Raw genomic sequence first — 22,614 nt, 5'->3', positions numbered from 1 at the left:
TTAATTCTCTTCATCATAGATAATGACCTTTCACAGTCTGAAGAAAAAAAAAACAAAATTTATTATTAGATGTACAAAGAGATACCAAATAACTGGAATCCTAATTAAATGTTTTACTGAGGTAAGATTCTTTAGGAAGCTAACATTGATTCTATGTAAAAAAAATTTAAAAATTGTTTTGGAGGTGGTATGTCCATTTTTGACAAGAGTTTGCTTAACTTGAAATGTAATCTGTATAACTTTTATTACTGGTTGTGGAAATGACTGAAATTTATATGACACACTACTGGTAGATTATCATCACTGGCCAAACACATGGCTATGGATTATTTTAATTAAATGCCCATGAAGAGGTAAGAACAGGTGTCATTTTAGTAATATTTCTTCGCGTTTTGTGACAGGATGCTTTTTATTAGATTAACTGTGTATGGATAATGGGAAATATATAGCGTAGCAGCACAAGTGCATAGCATTGCTGTGAGTTATAAAACATCACAGGCAGAAATGATGGCATAGTTGAACCACTAGGGTAAAAAAGACTGGGGAGGTGAGTGTTTTACAGTGATTTACCAATAATGCTGCTGATTGGCATTAATGCCTAACTGAAGTACTTCTAACACTTAGAGGTTACTGCATTTTTATGGTAAAATATGAATAAGATTTTTCTGAGTAACTCTGCAAGACCTTGGGAGTGAAGTATTAATCTGAAAAAGGAGTTCATAATTTCCCACATAAATGCAGTAACCTTTTTGTTACGTACTCATTTGTTTTCCTATGTAAGGCTTAATAATAAAGGAATACGCCATCAGAAATAAAGCAGTTAAATTTATGCTGTTTTTCAAATTAAATGCACAACTGCAGATTTATCAATACACAATAGCATGCACACATAATACTGCCCCACTAACTTTGAACTTCTTCACATGCATGACATTAGTTTTTTTTGTTTTTTTATAACAAATTCTTGCTTTGGACTACTTAAAATTGAAATCTAGAGTCATATTTTGAATTCATGCACATTGAAAACACTTTTTCAGTTAGTTTGGGATGGATGGATTTTGTTTTTCTGTTGATCCAACTTAATTCGGCTTTTCTGCTTGTGATGGACTTGATTTATTGGGTCAGTTAAGTGTAGTAAGGAAATTTAGTCATGCAGTATAAAAGTGTTCAGTATCGAAAAATAATGTCCAATTCTGACAATGTAAAGTTGAAGGAGAAAAAAATGAGCATGTAACAAGATGTGTTACAGTGACAGAGTTTCTACTTGGCATTAAAACCTAACTGAAGTACATTAACATGATGTTTTACAATGAAAGTTGCTACTTAGCATTAAAGCCTAACTGAAGTACTTCTAACATAATGTTTTACAGTGATGTAGAGTTGCTTATTGGCATTAAAGATTAGCTGAAGTACTTCTAACATAATTTTCTTATACTGATATAGAGTACCATATGATAGATTATTTTAGCAACAAGCAACATACTCAAGTTAAGACTTTTTTCTTGCCTGCAAAGACATATGTGATGTCATTGTTGTTGATGTAGACATTGATGTTATGTTGTTGTATTTAGCAGTTTGTTTACACAGTTTTAAATACAGTCATAAAACCAAATGCATGTATTTTTCATACAGGTTACTGCTCATCATATGCTAAAGTAGGCCACAGTGACCTACATTTTACACTCTAGTGACTATCTGATATTTGAAATATTCCTCAGCAGAGCAGACAAGACAAAGTTTGGTCACTCTTTTTAAACTTCCATGAGGAGAGATAAATTTTAAAGTTTCGATGAGGGTTTTACATGTAACATTTTCTACCTTATTAGTGAAATGGAAGATATACTGGTTTTTGAATGTATAGGATAGACAAAATTGTAAGCTTAATATGGAGGTATGCAGTTCCAGAACTGTAGAAATACAATTGTAATTTGTGTAAACAACTTTACTAAAACTGCATGCATTCAAATTATGCATGAGAAGTTTAAGTGTTTTAAGTGTTTAATCTATTGTTATGACTGTATTACTTGTGCTATAAACACAGTTCATGTTAAGTGATGCCACATTTGAGCAATATAAACTATGCTGTTATGTTCTGGATATATTAAACATATTTTAAAGTTTAGTACTTGAAAACTGTGTGAACACTTACTCAAGTTGAGTTATATAATTGATCAGACTTCATACGTTGGATGAGTTTTTTTCAAATAGCAAACCTATACATATTAATGAGTTGATCTTGAATCAAATTAGTCAAGAATGTTACCATTGATGAGAGTGGGTTTGTTTAAATAGCATTTTAACCAGACTTGATAAATATGATGTTTGAGGAATTTCTTAAGGAGAAAGATTTGTGCATATTTTTGAGGTAATCTTGTATCTGAATGGCTTGTTATCTCCCTTTAGACTGTTTGTTTCTAGCTTTCTAAGTGAAATGGTATCATTGATTTTAGACAGTTTCTACAGCAAGTGAGATTTTCAAATATTAATGAGTTTATTTGCTTATCATTAATTGAGCTTTGTAGCTTTCTAGAGTCTTTTTTTTCTTCATAAGAAGTTTGAAAATGGGATGGATAAACTAATTTACGAGTAAGGTGTAAAGATTCCTTTGGAAAGCATTTTCATCAACTATAGTAATATTATTTCTCAGCTGATTTTAAATTTCCTTGCAATAAAATAAAATATGATGTACAGATTGGGACAGTTTACTTTGGTTTGTGTTCTTAAAATACCACATAAACATGGTGTAATGGTAAACTGTTATATAAATCAGCTGAGAAATTATCAGTTTCACATTGAAATTTGTTATACGTTTGATAATCTAGTGATTTCTGTCCATAATGTCTAGGGTAAAGAAGACAAACCACCCCCACCCCCTCAAAGAACATCCAGTCTACCACCAAACAGGAGGGAGCAGGTGCCACCACCTCCCCCACCCAGGGACTTTGACCAAGGGGAAGAAACAACAAAAATGGATGAGAAAAGGAAGATCATGCAGGAAGAAGGAGAATTGGATAAAAATATTGAGCATAAATTGAAAAAGATTAAAACAGAGATGGACAATAATGTGGACTTTGTGGTTGTCTCCCCTAGTACAGTAAACACTGACAGTACAATGCAGAACAATAATTATGCTGGATCACAGAAAGACAAGGAGAAAAGAATTCAGGAGAACACAACCCCAGAATCTGATCCTTCTGTAAGACACAACATTGATCCATCCACACAAAAAGAGGAAAACAACACAGAAAGGTAAGCTGAGAAGATCCTAGTTACATAGTTTATTGTACACTCTTGTGTACTATCCAGTCACAGAACAATGCTAAAATCAGAGGTTAACTGAATGGGCACTTTTTACTTTAGGTCAGGGGTGTCAAACAGGCCAGTTTTGATATAAATATTGGGGTGATATGTATCATGAGCTTTGATATGCATACAAATGTGACACTAAGAAGAGACCTGGTATGTGAATTGGACTAATGAGCATAGCTGCCATGTGACAAGTTTTGTCCGTATTTTGGACCTGAATACAGGTGTACGTTTTTTTATACAAAAAGTACATTTTTTAATTTTAAAAAATGACAAAATTTCCTTGCAATTTTCAGTTTAGAACGGGCACTTGGTTCCATTCTGATAGAAATGTATCACATGTATATAGGAATACAGTTCTACAAGATGATTGGTTCATTCTAAATTGAGGCTACCATGCTATCCGCCATTTATCTGCCATATTGGATTTCGCAAACAGTTACCGCTGTCACTTTGTAATGCTCAACTTCTAATCATGTTGAATAGGAAAGCAGAATATTCAGAATTTTCTCCAGGAATGAAAAGAAAACAGAAATGGACAGACAATTGTGCTGTCTTGTTTAGATTAATGAAACCTTCTAGTAAAGGAGAAAACTTGACGTTTTGCAAATTGTGTAATGTGATTTCACTATTGGGCATGGAGGTGCCTATGAAATACAAGAGCATGAGAAAGCTGATAAACATCAGCTTGCTGCTTCATCATACACAACTCAGCCTGAACTTATGACATATATAAATACCAGGAGAGCCTTGATGTAATTTGACTGAAATTCGGTTTATTAAATTTCTTTTAGAAATGAACCTTCCTCTTTCAGTTACTAGTGCTGCTGGCGGTTTATTTCACACATGTTTTCCAGACGGTAAAATTGCAAAAGATTACTTGTATGCTAGAACAAAAACAGTTAAGTAAGAAAATCACATATAATTTAGATCATCAATGAAAGTTGGTACATTGGAATTGGTAATGACTGGGGGGAAAATAAGGTGTGAAAAAGGCTCCTATAAACAGCCTGTGTCTGAATATGTTGCTCTCTACTTTCTGAATGGGTACCCAAATGGAACATGGTGCCCGTCCAGAAGGTACAAGTGTGCAACACATGCATCTTTCACATTAAATAATTATGTAAGGCACTGTCATACTTTACTGATTTGTTGTATATGTTGTAAATAGTTACATATGCATTAAAATTTAAAAAATCAGTATTTGTTCCTGAAAATCAGTATTTTTTCACAAGCAGTCAATGTTTTTGTACTCTAGGTTTGGCAGCTATGAATGAGTCTGACAGTCTGTATCCATCCTGCAGGTCGTAATGTTTGACACCCTTTTGCTTTACATTGACTGTGTACTTCACAGTCACAAAACAGTGTTGATGTCAGACGTTAAATGATGGAGTACTTTATTAATTAAGATAATTTGAATTTGTGTATTTTCATTGGCATCAGTTTTGATGTGGGGGGGGGGTTTGTCTACAAAAATTCATGGTTTGAGAATGTGGTCTTATTGTTTCTACTGAAGGTTCATTATTGGGTCTTGAACCACAAAATCCATGAAAATTGGCACCATGTCTCCACCCCACCCAACCCAACCCAGCCCCACAACCAATAGTGACTTCACGGTATTTTCTTTTTTCACCTTACATATGAATGTGCTTGTTCTGAATGAAAAATAGTGCAAATCAGTTTTGAATGAAAATTAGTGCAAATCAGTTTTGAATGAAAAATAGTGAAAATCAGTTTTGAATGAAAATTAGTGCAAATCAGGTAATACACATGTCACCACTTTTGTGAAATCAGTATTCCAAAATATGCAGTTTTGTGAAATCTGTACACCAAAGTATCCACAGTTTTGTGAATGTGGTACACCAAAATAACCAGTTTTTTTTAATGAGCACACCAAAATATCCAGTTTTCTGAAATAAATACACCAATGTATCCAGTTTTTTTAAAATCAGTATACCAAAATATTCAGTTTTGTGAAATCAGTATGCCAAAATATCTGCAGCTTTGTGAAGTATTTTAGTATGTGACCTGTTTGACCTTGGGATCAATTCAGAGATCATTGCATTCATTTTTGTGTTTATGAACACAGTTAGATGTATATGAACACAAATGAATTTAAACCAGATTTTGTATTTAGTTGATTCCAATGAACAAGTCGATTGTAAGCACTCTGACATTGATATTAAGATCCAAGGTCATGACTGTAGCTTTTCTGGCTTGTGAAGTTGATACTTGTAAAAAACCTTGGTATAAATGCATTTGTATCAAACCCATTGTATAGATATATCAGAAGAATACCTTGAATGATGCCAGTTCAATAAATTGAACCATTTCTTTCATACCAAAAGTAATTATACACTTTGCCACTCTTATTAGTAGGTGGGTATATCTCAACAGTTTCTGAGACAAGATCATTGGTCTTCTGTACTTGATATCATATTGATTGTCAAAGGCCATGACGAACAATTAGGACTGAACTTCCACATGCAAGTATTGGTGAATATGTTAACAATAAAATATAAGAAAATATTTTGTTACCAAATTTAGTATGCTGGAGTGTCTGAATAATATCGGAGGTGATTTTAATATTCTTCAGTTAAAATGAACATAAAGATAAAAGAAAACAGAAATTGTTCTTGGCCAGTGGAATGTTTTTTGCATTGAGGGATTCTTTTGAGAGATATAAACAGATAAATTTTAATGCATTTAGAATATGCAAAATATTTTATTTGAAGCATTTCTGAAGAAACCACTTGTTGGAAAATCACCACAGTTGGTAATTATTTGACCATATGGGGACCACATGCAAGAAGGATATTATTATCGACTCGCACTCTTTTTGAAATCCTTGGAAGGGGTCAAAGGTCAGATGTACAGAATTTTCCAATACAATGACTTTTTCAGTAGTACCATGGGATATCATATACATAATATCTGTAGCAGATTTCAACCCTGAGTCTTCGTTTAGATGTTGTGTGTGTGTCTGCATATATGTGTATGTGTGTGCTCATGCACACATGCATGCATGTTCACTCCAGGATCTTTGTTCAGATGTGTGTGTTTGTGTGTAGTAGATATAAAATGATATCATTTTCAATCAAGCAAGTTGGTTTAGATATGGTGGGTTTTGATGTAAAGGATTTAAAATTATCCTGTGTTCAGATGTGATGGCAGTGATTAGAGAGAATTCAAAATGATGAAATATTCAGATTTGCAGGGTGTGGGTTTGGAGGGTATAAAATGATACTGTTTTCAGATGTTGGTGAAGGTGTGGGTGTAAAGGATGCAAAAACGATACTGTGTGGTGGGTGTTCTATAAAGGATCTAAAATGGTGTGTGTTGGTGAAGATTATCAAAACTTATACTGTTTTCAGTGAAGCAAGGTGATGACAAGTGTTGGAATTTTGTGTGGTAATCTATAAAAGTTGGTGCGAATTTTCTTGCGATCATTAACAGACATGTATTCCTGATTATATTTTTTACTCTCAGTACAACTTCTCTCTTTTTTGTGGTCTGTTCTTAGTAAGTCATGGGTTGTCATCAAGTCATGGATTTATCACTGCCATCTCACCTCTGTCTGTGTGGGTTTGAGTCCAAGGCTCGACTAGCGTGGGTACATGGGAAAGCCTGCCATTAGCTTCTCATGGGTTGGTGGTTCTTCCCTGGGTTTTCCAGGGTTCTTCCTCCACCAGTTATACTGGCCGCCATGTATAGCCTATCTTGTGCTGAAAAATGGCATTAAACCCTAGAACAACAACAACAATAAGTCATGGATTTTCATTAAGTCATGGGTTGTCATTGAATCATGGGTTGTCATTAAGTCATGGATTTTCATTGAGTCATGGGTTGTCATTAAGTCAGGGATTTTTCACTGAGCCATGGGTTGTTATTAAGTCATGGATTTTCATTGAGTCATGGATTGTCATTGAATTATGGGTTGTCATTAAGTAATGATTCACTTTAAGTCATGGGTTGTCATTGAGTTATGGGTTGTCATTAGGTCATGGGTTTTCATGAAGTCATGGGTTGTCATTGAGTCATGGGTTGACAATGAATCATGGGTAGTCATTAAGTAATGGATTTGCAATAAGTCATTGGTTCTCATTGAGACGTGGGGTTTTCTTACGCGAATTTGTCACTAAATGATGAAAATTTGTGCTTGCATTTGATTGGCAGCATTGGTGATACAGGCATGAAAATCTCAAGACAAGGAAAATGTGATCAAAACAGGTAATTATTAAATGCTTTAAACACAGAAAAGCAAAACATAAAAAGTACACTGTTTAATAACTCTATTTTCTCTTTATTAACTCATCTATGATTAATGTCCTGCTTTTCTACCTACCAATCAGCTGTTACAGCATTCACTTCAGATTGGCATTCATTCTTGAGCAATCATATACAGTGTCACATGCCTGTCATGTGATCATATGACCTGTGTTGGCTAAAATACTTGTTGTAAAGATCCGAAAAATGAATACATTAGATAAAAAAGGCTTTTACCATCTTGTTTTTCTTCTTGATAAGCAAATAAATTTTAAAACATATCCAACCATTTGAGTTGATGTTAATGTAAGGTTTATGTTGATATTTTATGTTTGTGTTGATATTAATGGTAGTATTTAGAACAAGATCAAAAATTTTAAACAAAAAGTATGTCAACAGTTTTCATTCCAGGAGTGGAATAATTGGGGCCTTTGACTTCTACCAGGTCAAAACGTAAGGTAATTTAGATGGGAGACAAAAAATGGGTTGCAAATAACCTTACCTGTTTCTTGCTTATTCAAGAAAATTCATACATGTCATTATCAACCTTTACTGCCACGATCCTTCCTCATGCTGAGCAACGAATCCCTACTTGAATTTGTATTGGACGTTTGTGTCCATTTTTTTCCTCGCTGTAGGCAACTTTAGAAATGAATGTAGCCATGTTTTGTTTTCTTATTTTCTTTACATCTTCTATATGTGATCATTGATAAGTGATGTCATTTGGTGCCCAAACTAATAAAAACCAGTAAAACATTCCTGTCAACCAATGAAATCGATCTTTTTATTCTTCTTTGGCAGTGAGTGCTTTTTTATTCACTAAATCTGCATGAAATTTACAGATCCATTCAGTCTGAGTGAACCTTAATGTAATTTATTTTTGTTTTCTGGGGCACAATAGAGGCAGCTTGCACCAGTGAAAAGGGTCAGCTGCATAATTGCACAGCCTAGAATGAACTCTGTCAATTTATTTTTCAGAAAACCCCAAACACATTGAGAGAAGAAAATTGAAACAGTATGGTGGAAACAATTTAAGCTTAGCTTTCACAGCTGTCAAAGAAAGAAAATATGTTAATTAAGATGCTGGAAGTAGATTTGGAGTTCCCCCACAGATTTTACAAGACAATGTTTTGCTGAAAGTCAGCCTCAGTGCAAAAATGGTGAAAGATCCTTTTTTTTTTTTTACAAGAGAAGAGAATTAACCTCTTATCCATTATATTGAGAAACTGTCCCTGCTGGTCCATTCTGTGAACAGATCATATGGTAATTGCTGGGTCATTCTTTGAACATTTCACATAGTAATTGCTGGGCCATTCTATGAACAGATCACATGGTAATTGCTGGACCATTCTGTGAACAGATCACTTGGTAATTGATGGGCTATTCTATGACAGATCACATGGTAATATGTTGGCAGCAGATCTGTCTCATCCAGGTTTTTTTGAACAGATGACATGTTAATATCCCGATATCAGAACTGTCTCAGCTGTGCTTTGGTGAGAGCAGATAACGTGTTAATGTGTTGGCATCAGAACTGTCTCAGATGATCTTTGTTGAAAACAGATGACTTGTTAATATGTTGGCAGCAGAACTGTCTCAGCTGAGCTTTGGTGAAAACAGATCACATGTTAATGTGTTGGCGTCAGACTGTTTCAGCTGAGATTTTGGTATGAAGAGACTTAGCACTGTTTCAGTGTCATTGATGCATGTATGAATTGCAGTATATTATCTGGCATGGTACAGACTCCACCTATTGATACCAGACTGACCAAAGTGTTTCATGATACAGACTCCAGCTATCGAGACAGGTCTTTAGTGTATCATGATACAGACCCACAACTATTAATACAACTATCAACAAATTATTTTCAGGATTTGTGCTCAGTTATTTTTTGCTGGGTTTTATTGTTCACTCTCAAGAAATCCATTTGCAGGTTGTAATGAAGGTGTGCAGGAGAATTTTGAGCATTTGATCCAGTTAACATTTGATCAGATTTCTTCATTGACAGAGTCTACATAAACAACATAAAGTTATTGTTGGATTTTGCATTTTTCTCAAAGCTTATCTCAGTTTTCAATGTTTTTACTCTTTTATCAGCTAAATCCCTAACTGAACAATACTCTTATGAAAAGAAGGAACTGTACCGCCCACATTTTGAGCGCAGAGATTGTTCATGTCGATCACGTAAACTGGATATAGTCTGTTATATACTTTCTGCCGACTTTTGTCAATATGCAAGAAGCTGCTTCCAGTATTTTTTTTAATGATTATTTTATTTTTAAATGGAAATTCAGTTTTGTTGAAAGTAGACACAACAGTCTCATCATTATAGCGTTGTAGGCTATACCCAGTTTTACATGATTATATCTAGAAGTGGGGCCTTGAATGTACTTGAGTAGTGTATATGTATGAAATGTCCTTTCGGTTTTTGCAAGCTGTATGGGATTGCAGTTTTTTAATTGAATTTAAATCTACAAACTATCTTTCACACCTGAATTTGTAATAAAAATAGAAATGTTCAAAAATTGATTATTTTATCTAACCATGTCTGAATAAAATGTTTTGTCATTGAAACTGGTGGTTTCACTTGCTGAGATGGGGAACCAGTCTGTTGACTTATATCTGGCTAATAATACATAATAAAACAGCACCAAAACCTTTAATACTTTTATATTGAAGAGATATGAAGCTCTTCAATTTAATTTTTTCTTGAAAGGTTTAATTCATGTACATCATGATGTGTTGGCTTCAAGTCCTACTTTATAATTGTAGTGTCACAATCAGGATGTAATATATATGGTGATATTCCTGCAGTTGTATGGCTGTTGATGTAATATACATGGGGATATACCAACAGTAAATACGGCTTTTGATGCAATTTATATGGGGATATACCAACAGTAAGTACGGCTTTTGATGCAATTTATATGGGATATTCATGGAGTACTACAATTATTGATGCAATACATATGGGGATATACCAACAGTAGTACAGTTATTGATGCAATATATATAAGGGATATACCAACAGTAGTACAGTTATTGATGCAATATATATAGGGGATATACCAACAGTAGTACAGTTATTGATGCAATATATATAGGGGATATACCAACATAGTACAATTATTGATGCAATATATATAGGGGTATACCAACACTAGTACGGCTATTGATGCAATGTATAAGGGGTATACCAACACTAGTATGGCTATTGATGCAATGTATAAGGGGATATTCATGGAGCAATACAGCTATTGAATCAGTATATCAGTAGTGTGATGTTGATACATGGAGATGAATTGGCAAACCGCTGATTCAACAACAATGCTGTAAGACTGGAAATATTAATTCAATCAGGTGTTTCCCAAAAGAAGTGCAGAATCTTAGATTTGACAGAAGGGATGATGGAATAACTGTTAAAGAAGAAAATGGTAGAATCAGCTTCTAAAATGGGGAAAAAAGATAGATAGGCAAAGACAATCTTTCTGCTTAGCATTTCAGTCTCAGAAGGAAAGCAGTCACTGAAGATAGTATTGTAGAAGAATGACAAGGGCAAATTGGTTTGTTATTCCTTTACATCATCAGCTACAAAAGAATCTAGGTAGCAGAAACTGAATATGTCTGATGCAACATCAACAGTAAAGGCAAAAGGAAGAAAACAGCAAATTGTGTAAAGGAAGATCACCAAAACCATTAACTCAACAAAACCATAAAATCACCAAAACCACAAACTCACCTAAACCACTAACTCACAAAAACCATCAACTCACCAAAACCATCAACAGATTAATAATAACACACTAACTCAATCTTTCTGATGCAGAGGTTCTTTATAATGATGATGATGGGTAAAGCCAGGAAAAGAAAATTGCAGTCCTGTGAATGGTAAAGACCTTTGAAGTTTTTGTTATAAACTCCTCGTCCAGTTTAAGAAAGTGTACAAATCTAATTATTGTGAAATGGACCAAATGTGCAACATATGATCATTACAATATACAGAGTTGTGAACTGATACTGTGACTTCCTGTGCAAACACTGTTCAGATTCTAAATAAAATAGTTTAATCTGATGAAGATTGAAAAAAGATGTCTAAGTTTATTATTTAAAAAATTGTTCCATTGACTGTGGATTTTGTTTCAGTGAATACTTTTCACAACCACAGATAAACAAAACTATTTACATTTAAATGAGGGTCAGTTTTGTATAATTACTTGTTATTGCTTAATGTTATGCCACTTCTTTAAAAAAAAAACATTTCATTAAATGTTTCATCACCATTCAGATCTTTCTTTGGTGTATATGCAATACAGCCACAAAATAATGGTTGACAAATTCCCCTAATTTTATTGTCAAACAATCAAGACACATAACTACTGCTCTGATGGCCTAATGGTTAGAGCATCAGCCTCAGATGTGGGAAGTCACAGGTTTGATCCCTGGCTGAGTCATACCAAAGACTTACAAAAATGGTTCTAACAGCTGCCTCGCTTGGAGCTCAGCATTATGAGGTTAGTGTTAGGACTGGTTGACCTGGTGTCAGGATAATGTGACTGGGTGGGACATGATGCTACATGTCTGCAGCATAATACCCCATTACTAGGCATCACTATAAACTGCCACACTGCAGACATGATAGCAATATGACTGAAACAGTGTTAAAGCTACATTAAAAATCCAAATCACACACACACACACACACACTCATTTATAGAGTCCACATGCCTGCTTGGGTTCCCCCATTGGATTCCAGGGCAACTCTGATGAGAATTTAGGTTGAGACCTACCTCAGTGAAAAACTTAGAGGCATTAGAGCTTAAAGCCTGCATGCTGGTCAATATTACCTCCCATGTGAATCTCTTTACAGTGGCCTCATTCAGTTGCCTGAAGGTGTCATTGTCTCCAGTAGGCACTTTCTGCTGAGTAACTGCTGCAGAGACAATACTTTAGAGACTTCAAAGGTCTTGCATGATCACAGCAAAAATCTTCTGAAAGTGGCACTACTTGAGCTGGAGGTCTTTTACCGTCTGCATCTGTCCAAGATTTAAAAGACCAACACTACTGGTCCTTTGCCGTCACTCTTGGCCCTTTGAAACAGGCCAAGAAGCAAGCTCACTCTAACTTCCCTTTAGGTCCTTTTAAATTTTTCAAACAGTCTCAAGGTGAGGCAGTGGGTAAGATGAAGGGATAAAGCCTTTAGACTCCTCCCTCTTCCCAAAGAATCGAGATTTGTGACTTTTACGATGTGCAGCCTCCCCTGCTGTATCTTCCTCTTCCCTTATGAAGACTTCACTTTCATCCTGTCAAATTCTTAAACTTAACAAATTGAGACTTCACAGGGATCCTTTATCAGTTCTGAACCTCTGAATCTGCTGGAAGCTGTGATTTTCATTTTCATCTGAGTTGGTGAATCAGTTAGGACTAGTTTCTGACTGAGTCCATATCTAATCTTCCTAACCCCACTCCTTTATGTAAACAGAGGCTACAAATTGGGATGGAGTGCTCAGATGGAACTTAGGTCATTATTCTTCAGGGTTCATGGTCCCAGGAAGAGATGATCAGTCACATAAATGACTTGGAAATGCACAAAGCATACTGGCCCTACAAGGGTGTCAACCTAGAATGGGGTCATTGCATTATGGTAGACACAGGCAACACAACAGTAGCAAGTACATCAGGATTAAATGAGGTACAAATACCCCTTCTCTTTGCATGGAAGTCTGAAACAACCTCTATTGGTAAGGTTCTGAGGACATCATTCTTCAAGCCCATCAGGTTCCCAGCAGGAAGAGTATTCAGGTGGACAGTTTTTCTCCAGGGGCTGTGAGGTCCACATATAAGGGTCTCTGTATCAATCAGTAAGAGGCATTTTTCAAGCTGGTGTGATGGATTTGTTTGTAATAATATTTAATAACAATCACCCTTTTATAACTCCCCGGTTCCAGATCAGAAAGCCTGGGCAATGGATGCCAACAGTCTAAAATGGATTGTCTATTCGTTATGCCTCTCTGCCGTGAAGATTGATTCTGCTGGTGCTCCACCAAGTCAGGATCTCCACCCACCCCTCATGACTTGCTTAACCTGTTTGCAGAAGAACCCAGGAGATAAACACCAAGGATGGATCGACTGTTGCAGTACAAGGGATCTTTGCTTGATAACAGTCCAGATTCTTCACCTTCACAGTGAGACTTCACACTTGGCTGATCTCAAGTGATCAAACCATCTGTTTCAATTTTCAAGCAAATTTGCCAACTGCATTGTCTAGGCTAGGACACTTCTAAGATTTACAGAGTGTAGATCTTCTGTGATTGATGCAGTAGGAAATGTGTTAGTCATAGCTGTCCCCATTTGAAGTCAGTTGCTGACTTTTTTTGCTATCTTTTCGAAGAGAACCTTATTCATTTACCACCCTCATTTTTCTGGTCTCATCAGAGATTTCATGCTACAGAGAACAGTTCCCTGCTTGTTATTGTTTAGATGTGATTCTAATGTGTCCTTCAGGTTTCCTTCAAAAACCTTACTCTTAAGACTGTTTTCTTGCTCAGCATGGAGGAAGACCACCTCGGTGGCCTAATGGTTACAGCATCTGCCTCGGATGCAGAAGTTTGTGGGATCATAATTACAAACTTATAAAAATGTTACTTGCAGCTGCCTCACTTGGTGCTCAGCATTATGAGTTAGTGCTAGGGCTGGTCGGCCTGGTGTTAGGATAATGTGACTGGGTTGGAATTGATGCCACATGTCTGCGGCATGATGCCCCAGTGCTAGACATCACTATAAACTGCCACACTGCATTGTTGCAATGTGACTGAACAATTGTTAAAGCTACATTAAAAATCCAAATCACACACACACACACACATGCAACACAGAGGAGTGAGTTTCATGCATTGTCTATCAAATAGGGCTGTTATATGTTCAACAGTAATTGTGACTTGGTGTTAAAATGGGTTTATGGCGAAGTTTTGGCTACCTTCACTAAACTCCACTTCCTGTTCAGATACCAGTCTCAATCATATTTGTGCTGGGGTATGCCCATGATAGGCTCCCTTGCTCAGATATAGCAATACAATTTTATATGTCCTTCTTTTGAATGGAGAAGGAAGGGTCTGAAGTATCCAATTCTACCTATTAAAGTGCTTCGTTGACCTAGTGGTTAGAGTATCTGTATCAGTTGTGAGAGGTCACAGGTTCAAAACCCAGCCAAGTCATACCAAAGACTTATAAAAATGGTACTAACAGCTGCTTCGCTTGGCGCTCAGTATTAAGAGGTTAGTTTTTGGTCTGGTTGGCTTGGTATCAGGATAATGTGACTGCATGCAACACGATGTTTCATATCTGCAGCATAAAGCTTCAGTGCCAGACATCACTGTAAGCTGCCATACTGCAGACATCATAGCGATATGACTGAAAAATTGGTAAAGCTATGTTAAAAAGCCAAATCACACACACTTTCTACCTATTAAAGGTTCTCTGATATTTCTGCATCCACTGTTTGTAGGTGGATTGTAGTCGCTGTCAAGAGTGCTTAACAATCTCTTACTGAGCGGGACCTGTCTTTTATGAGAACCAACTCCAATAGGGTTATGGCTGTTGATGATGTTATGAGAGCTGTTTTGGCACTTTAACACTACCATGACATCATTCTGCCATCTGTCATTGGAGCAGTCATCTTTTTTTGGGCTTGATAGTTAAGGCTAAAAAAGTGACTCAACATTTTACCATACAGATCTCTCCTACCACAAGGGTATCTCCTACCACAAGGGTAAAGTACAATAATTTATAACTATTTGTTGATCACATCAACCACTTCCTAACTGGTATTCAGCAGTGCAGTAGTATCAGTTACTGTATTAATGACATTAAAATGTATTGGGGGTGGGGTAAACTAGTTTTAATTATACAATACTTACCTGCTACTATTGCAAAGACTTCCTCATCTCAGTCTGCTCAGCCACCTCTAGTGTCTTGCACATTCTGGTCCAAGTCAAAAGAGTAGATTCCAACAGTAGGCTGTGGTGTAAGAGTTAGAATGGTTCTTGTTCTTTCAGTTCTAGAATATATCTGAACCATTACTGATTGGATGGGGAGGGCATTATAGCTTGAATGGGGGACTTTCAGTCTGGGAAAAGGAAAACAATGCAACAGTAACATATCATAGTAATATAACACACCCAAAAATAACCTACTGTTTATTTAGTATGACTCAGCAAAAACCCTCTTGAGGTAGACAATGAAATTTGGTAGACATGTTTTTATGCATATGTACCAGACCTACGTAGATTTTTATTTTATTATGCATTTTTTTATTCCTTACTTTCACGTATATAGTGTGATAGATCATGTCTGTCCATGTTTCCCAAAATGGTGTTGATTGTGTTAGGGTCACAAGAAAAACTGTTTTTCTTGTGACCTGATCTCAGTCAACACCAGTTTGTGTCATATTTGATATGATGTTTTAGGTTGAGTTGATGACAGTGAAGGTTTCAGATCCTGAATGCGGCCGCCAGAAGAGGTGATTTTGGGGTTAAAGGTCATATTTTCATAGGAAATATGGACTCTTCCTTGTGATCTGAACTCCATCTGCACAGAGTGAGGGAGGTGATATTTGCTATGTTTCAGAAAAATAAGATGACATCAGAAAGATTTTGAATCCTAAATGCAGCAAGAGGGGTGGTTAGTTTGATGTGGGGGTGAATAAAAGAAAGTGCGTCTATTTTTTTTATAGTTCCCAGCATTTGTTTCTGGGTTGTTTTAAATACATTTATGAACTTTTTCTTTTACTTGGACTTTTGGTCTGCTGTAAGGGCAATATGTTTTATAGACACAAAACTTGTTCTGACACTGTTGCCATATAGTCACCAGTCATTAAATTCCCAAAATTCTTTTAAAACTTTAAAAGTAGGTCACATTGACTTAATTTCTAAGTTTAGTAGTTACATTTTTCGTCGTAGCAGGCAAATTATTGTGAGAAGGTCCACAACCATTATGTGTTTAATACCATTCAGAATTTCACTTCTGCAGATGTATTAATTCTCCTGGGCCTCTTATTCTATTCACAGTGGTTACAACTTGAGGAAAAGGCAGAGAGAAGAGAGGAAGAAAGCCACACAAGAGGTGATTAACATGATGCGAGAAAAGCAACGAAAAAGTGAAGTCATGAAGAAAAGGAAATCTTATTTCAAGCCATTAACAGTTGGATTAGCTCTTCTTATAGGAGGAATCCTATTGTACAAGTACTATTGGTGACATCAGTGTAGGTTTATACCATTGTACAAATACTACTGGTGACATCATTATAGGTTTATACTACTATACAAATACTACTGGTGACATTAAGTTTATACTTTTGTTCAAGTATTACTGGTGACATTTGTTTAAGTTGACACTACTGTATAAGTACTACTGGTGACAAATGTAAATTTATACTATTGTACAAGTACTAATGGTTTCATTTGTCTGTTCATACTATTGTACAAGTACTACTGTTTTCATTTGTCTGTTCATACTATTGTACAAGTACTACTGGTTTCATTTGTCTGTTCATACTATTGTACAAGTACTACTGGTGACATTAGTGTAGGTTTATACTTTTGTACAAGTACTACTGGTGACATAAGTGTAGGTTTATACTACTTTACAAGTACTACTGGTGACATTAGTGTATGTTTATACTATTATACAAGTACTATTCGTAACATCAGTGTAGGTTTAAATTAATGTACAAGTACTACTGGCAACATTAGTGTAGGTTTATGCTATTGTACACATACTACTGGTGACATTAGGTTTGTCATAACATTTATATTGCTATGACAACTGTGTAGTCAGGGTATATTCAGCAAAATGCTATTATAGTATCCTTCATTGTCTCCAGAATTTAGAATGTATTGAGAAATAAACAGTTAACCAACTTAACAGAAATATTAGCCTAGGAATATGTATTCACATTCATTTTCTGTTCAGCATTTGTGTGAGGAGTTGCAGCATTTTATACCATGGCAAAGACATGTAGAATGGGGTTATATCACCTAACTCTTCCCATTAATCCTCATCCATAAATCTACCAGTCCTAAAGAAACAACAGTGGCTTAGTGGTTATTGCATGGGACTTGCAAGCACAGTGGCCCAATGGTAATCCCATGGGACTTGCAACCAGAAGGGTGAGGGTTCAGTTCCTGCCTCAGTTATCCCTGGGTCATATATTGTGGTGTGTCCTCAGGGAAGCTACTGTGGTATGTCCTTGGGCAAGGTACTTTTCCTTGGATATCCCCGAGTCAGCTACTGTGGTATGTCCTTGGGCAAGGCACTTAACACCAATTGCTACAGTACAATATAACTTTCACATGTTGCTGTGCTGTAAAACACCAAATTGAATCAAACCATCTATTCTGATACAGATTCAGTTTGATTTCACTGAACAGCTTCAGTCAGAATAGTGAAATTACATTACTTACATGAAGATTTGCTTGTATTAAATGAAATGGCTTGCTTAGAGTTCATGCTATTTTTACAGGTAATGAGTTCCATTTTTACATAAAATATACAATTTGCAAGTTCTCATATTTGATAGATTTTGTGGTTTCTGTATAAGATAAACCATTTAACTTATAAATCGTATAGTCTCATCTTAGCCTTACAGCTGCGTATGTCATAAGATATTCTTTTTAATATCCTCAAACCAAAACTTTTCTTATTTTTTTTTCTTCAGTAGAAGAAGTAGCATAAGCAAAAATTTGGAAACAGTATACCTAAGTGTAGAGTTGTAAAGTGTATACTTAAGTGTAGAGCTGGAAACAGTATACTTAAGTGCAGAGTTGTAAACAGTATATTTAAGTGCAGAGTTGTAAAGAGTATACTTAACTGTAGAGTTGTAAACAGTATACTTAAGTGTAGAGTTGGAAAATATAATTAAGTGTAGAGTTGTAAACAGTTTACTTAAGTGCAGAGCTGGAAAACAGTATACTTAAGTGTAGAGTTGGAAACAGTATAGTTAAGTGCAAAGCTGGAAAACAGTATACTTAAGTGTAGAGTTGGAAACAGTATAGTTAAGTGCAAAGCTGGAAAACAGTATACTTATGTGTAGATTTGGAAAACAGTATACTTAAGTGTAAAGCTGGAAACAGTATACTTAAGCAAAGCATTGGAAACAGTATACTGATGTGGTGGTTGATAATTAATACCATTAACACACAGTATACTGTTTAGGATAGAGTTGAAAAAAGTATGTTTGAATGATGATAGATCAAGAATACCAGTAATGTACAGTTTATTATTTTGAACATAGAAATATTCATTTAATTTAAACTTGATAATTTCTTGAAACATATCTTTGATAATAAAATATTTATCATTGAAAATACCTATTTTTCTAACTACTAAATAATATTGCTTATGTATAGTATGGAAAAGCCACTTAAAAGGATAACATGCTGATTCAAGTATTCATGCTGAAAAATTAAAGTATTAACATAAATCAATGTGGTTTGCTGACTTGGCTGAGCAAAAGAACATAGTAGAATTAAGAAACTTGTTGACAGCAGAATTCATACAGGTAATGGCTTGTGGTAAAACCTGTAAGAATTTAAATATTTTAAAATAATTTGTTGAAGCTTTTGAAAATTTACATTTAAGGGTAGTATTAATTTTTTTTCGTTTGTCAGGAATTATTCCTTTATCACAACAGACATTCAGCATCTTTGATATTGTTTTACATTTGTCATAAGCTGTAATGAGTTATTAATAGGAGCAAATGTTTAGAAATTCTAGACAAAACATTTTATTAAAAACGTTTATTAAATCAACATTTAGGTAAAAAACAGTTTGCATATATAGAAATGATTTTGTTGTTTATAAAGTTGCTATGACTAATCGTATAGTACTGGTTTTCATTCCAAAAGTACAACAAAGGAAAACAGTTTCTACATGACTAGTTCTGTATTTATTGCAAGAGAGAGAGAGACAGAGAAAGAGATACCCCATGATAGTTGATAATCATATTTGCTCATGTGGAATATGTATGCACTTGAAATCGTCTTGAGTTCAGATCTACCTTCACGTCATTTAAGCAGATTATTGATTTTACTGTTTGTTTTATCAATTTAAAATGAAAGTTTTAAACCCTAGCTGCTGGCATAATACATGAAGGCATATCATGGTCTACACTGTTAGCACTTTTGTGTACACATTCTTGGGTAAATATGATAACCTATATAATTTCCAATTACTTTAAAAATGACCAGATTGCTCTTTTTTCATTGAACATTATAAATTTAATGAATATGAAAATAACATTTTCTTCATAATTATACAAATCTGATTTTATAAATTATCCTTGGGAAGTAAATGTTTGAAACACTACAGGAAAGTAATAGTTTGATTCACTACAGGAAAGTAATAGTTTGATTCACTACAGGAAAGTAATAGTTTGAATCACTGCAGGGTCTTAAAGCTTTGAATCACTACAGAAATGTAAAGCTGCGAATCACTATAGGGTTGCAAATCACTAGAGAAATAAAACTTTTAATCACTACAGGGAAGTAAACATTTTGAATGGATACAGGGAAGTAAACTTTGAATCATTACAGGGATGTAAAGCTTTGAATTGCTACAGGAAAGTAAAGTTTTGAATCACTACAAGAAAGTAATAGTTTGAATCACTACAGGGTCTTAAAGCTTTGAATCACTTCAGAAATGTAAAGCTGCAAATCATTGTAGGGTTGCAAATCACTAGAGAAGTAAAACTTTTAATCACTACAGGGAAGTAAACATTTTGAATGGATACAGGGAAGTAAACTTTGAATCATTACAGGGATGTAAAGCTTTGAATTGCTACAGGAAAGTAAAGCTTTGAATCACTACAGGAAAGTAAAGCTCTGAATCACTACAGAATATGCATGAGAGACTTCCTTTGACAAAATTATGCATATTGGATGTGTATGAGGGACTTCCCTTGACAACATTATACATACTGGATATGCACCAGAGACTTCCCTTGACAACATTATGCATATTGGTTATGCATGAGAAACTTCCCTTGACAACATGAATATTGGATGTGTATGAGGGACTTCCCTTGACAACATTATACATACTGGATATGTACAAGAGACTTCCCTTGACAACATTATGCATATTTGATATGCACCAGAGAATACACTTGACAACATTATGCATATTTGATATGCATCAGAGATTTTCCTTGACAGCATTATGCATATTTGATATGCACCAGAGACTTCCCTTGACAACATTATGCATATTTGATATGCATCAGAGATTTTCCTTGACAACATTATGCATATTTGATATGCATCAGAGACTACCCTTAACAACATTATGCTTAATGGATATACATCAGAGACTTTCCTTGGCAACATTATGCATATTTGATGTGCATCAGAGACTACCCTTAACAACATTATGCTTAATGGATATGCATCAGAGACTTTCCTTGGCAACATTATGCATATTTGATATGCATCAGAGATTTTCCTTGACAACATTATGCATATTTGATATGCATCAGAGGTTTTCCTTGACAACATTATGCATATTGGATATGCATCAGAGGCTACCCTTAACAACATTATGCATATTGGATATGCATCAGAGACTTTCCTTGACAACATTATGCATATTGGATATGCATCAGAGATTTTCCTTGACAACATTATGCATATTGGATATGCATCAGAGACTACCCTTAACAACATTATGCTTAATGGATATGCATCAGAGACTTCCCTTGGCAGCTTGATACTCTGCTGATAATTGTTTGTGTGTATTTGAAAGGTAATACAGTATGAACCAAACCAAAAGCATGGAAAGTCAATTATGTAGAGGGTGTTCAAAAGATATTGTATTACAGGATTTATTGAGATATTACCAGTTTCACATATGCATCACCATGTAGGGTCATCACCAATTTTGGATGAGAATTATCTACACAACTGTCAACTGAGCAGTCTGAAAGTGAATGCAAAATATTCAAACATTTTATTCATATTTGTTACTTGATATAATGCTATGTATATATGTACAATTTGTTAACACAAGGATACATTGTTTTGAAATTAATTTTATGGGGATCTTTTGTAAATGTTCATGAATGTTTTGAAACTCATGAGAAATACCTGTAAATAATACAGTTAAAAGTTGCATTTGCAATATCATTTATGAAAGCCTGTCTGTCAGAAACAAAACACAACTGACAGGTGTGTATATTTTCGTAATGCAAAAATACAATATTAACTAAAGTCCACTATTTGTTCATTCTTTGCCCTAAACTTAAGTAAATACAGGAAATTTAACATATTTCATATGATGTTTGGGCACAATAGAGTGAGGCCTCCTTTATCTTGACCCTGTTAATCTTGGCTCCTAGGTCATGGAACCTTTATCCAGACCCTGTTAATCCAGGCCTCTAAATCATGTAACCTTTATCCAGACTCTGTTAATTCAGGCCCCTAGACTATGGAACCTTTGTCCAGACCCTGTTAATCCTGGCCCCTAGGGGGCACTCGTCAGTTATTGTGTACTTTTGATAGAGTGATGTATGTATAGTGAAGTTGTTTGCATTTAAAACATGCACAATGAGAGAATGTTGGCATACCTCTATACTACTTTGACGTAATGTGACTGACATTTTTTTGGACATTGTTCTTGTGGAAATTGTACATGATCTAAGCACACTGTTAACTAAATAGTCCGAGTTTCCTCTGACCTTGCCACCCCATTTGTGATATTTGGACATTCATGTTTGGGTGTAGAGTCTATAGAGTCCACTGCCTATCAAAAAGTTGGAAGCAGGGTAGACACTTACTAGCTGGCCTCACAAACTTGAGTGACATTTCATGGAGATATACCTGCATGAAATCAACAGGAATATAATTTATTTTCTCAGAAATTGTGAGCATATCATTCGTTATATCTTTTATCTGCTGACAGATGAGACAAAAGTACATTGTTGCTGAAATTTGACTTGGATCTTGCCATTTGCATTCTGGATCACATGACTACATAAGACAACATCAGAGGTC

The 22,614-nt window shown here is 35.2% G+C and overlaps 1 protein-coding gene across 3 annotated transcripts in view; it reads left to right on the top strand.

Annotated features, from left to right (window-relative positions):
• The window catches only part of LOC149782636 (tyrosine-protein phosphatase non-receptor type 1-like), a 46,794-nt gene extending 24,965 nt beyond the window's left edge, over positions 1-21,829 (top strand). The window contains exons 8-10 of one of the 3 annotated variants that reach the window (XM_089934127.1): positions 2,846-3,249; positions 7,483-7,536; positions 8,551-10,147. In XM_089934127.1, coding sequence (XP_089790253.1) covers positions 2,846-3,249; positions 7,483-7,536; positions 8,551-8,569 — 477 coding nt within the window. In that variant the 3' untranslated portion in view covers positions 8,570-10,147. Of the gene's footprint in view, positions 1-2,845; positions 3,250-7,482; positions 7,537-8,550; positions 10,148-16,635 lie in introns of those variants that run through there. The other 2 variants (XM_089934126.1, XM_089934128.1) reach the window with 2 other exon arrangements.
• The last annotated feature ends 785 nt before the right edge of the window (positions 21,830-22,614 follow it).

Source organism: Sinohyriopsis cumingii, chromosome 15, assembly GCF_028554795.1.
Source record: "Sinohyriopsis cumingii isolate HCF-2022 chromosome 15, ASM2855479v2, whole genome shotgun sequence".
Classification (NCBI taxonomy): domain Eukaryota; kingdom Metazoa; phylum Mollusca; class Bivalvia; order Unionida; family Unionidae; genus Sinohyriopsis; species Sinohyriopsis cumingii.
The sequence above is the reverse complement of the archived record's forward strand: the minus strand, read 5'-3'. Positions and strand labels throughout refer to the sequence as shown.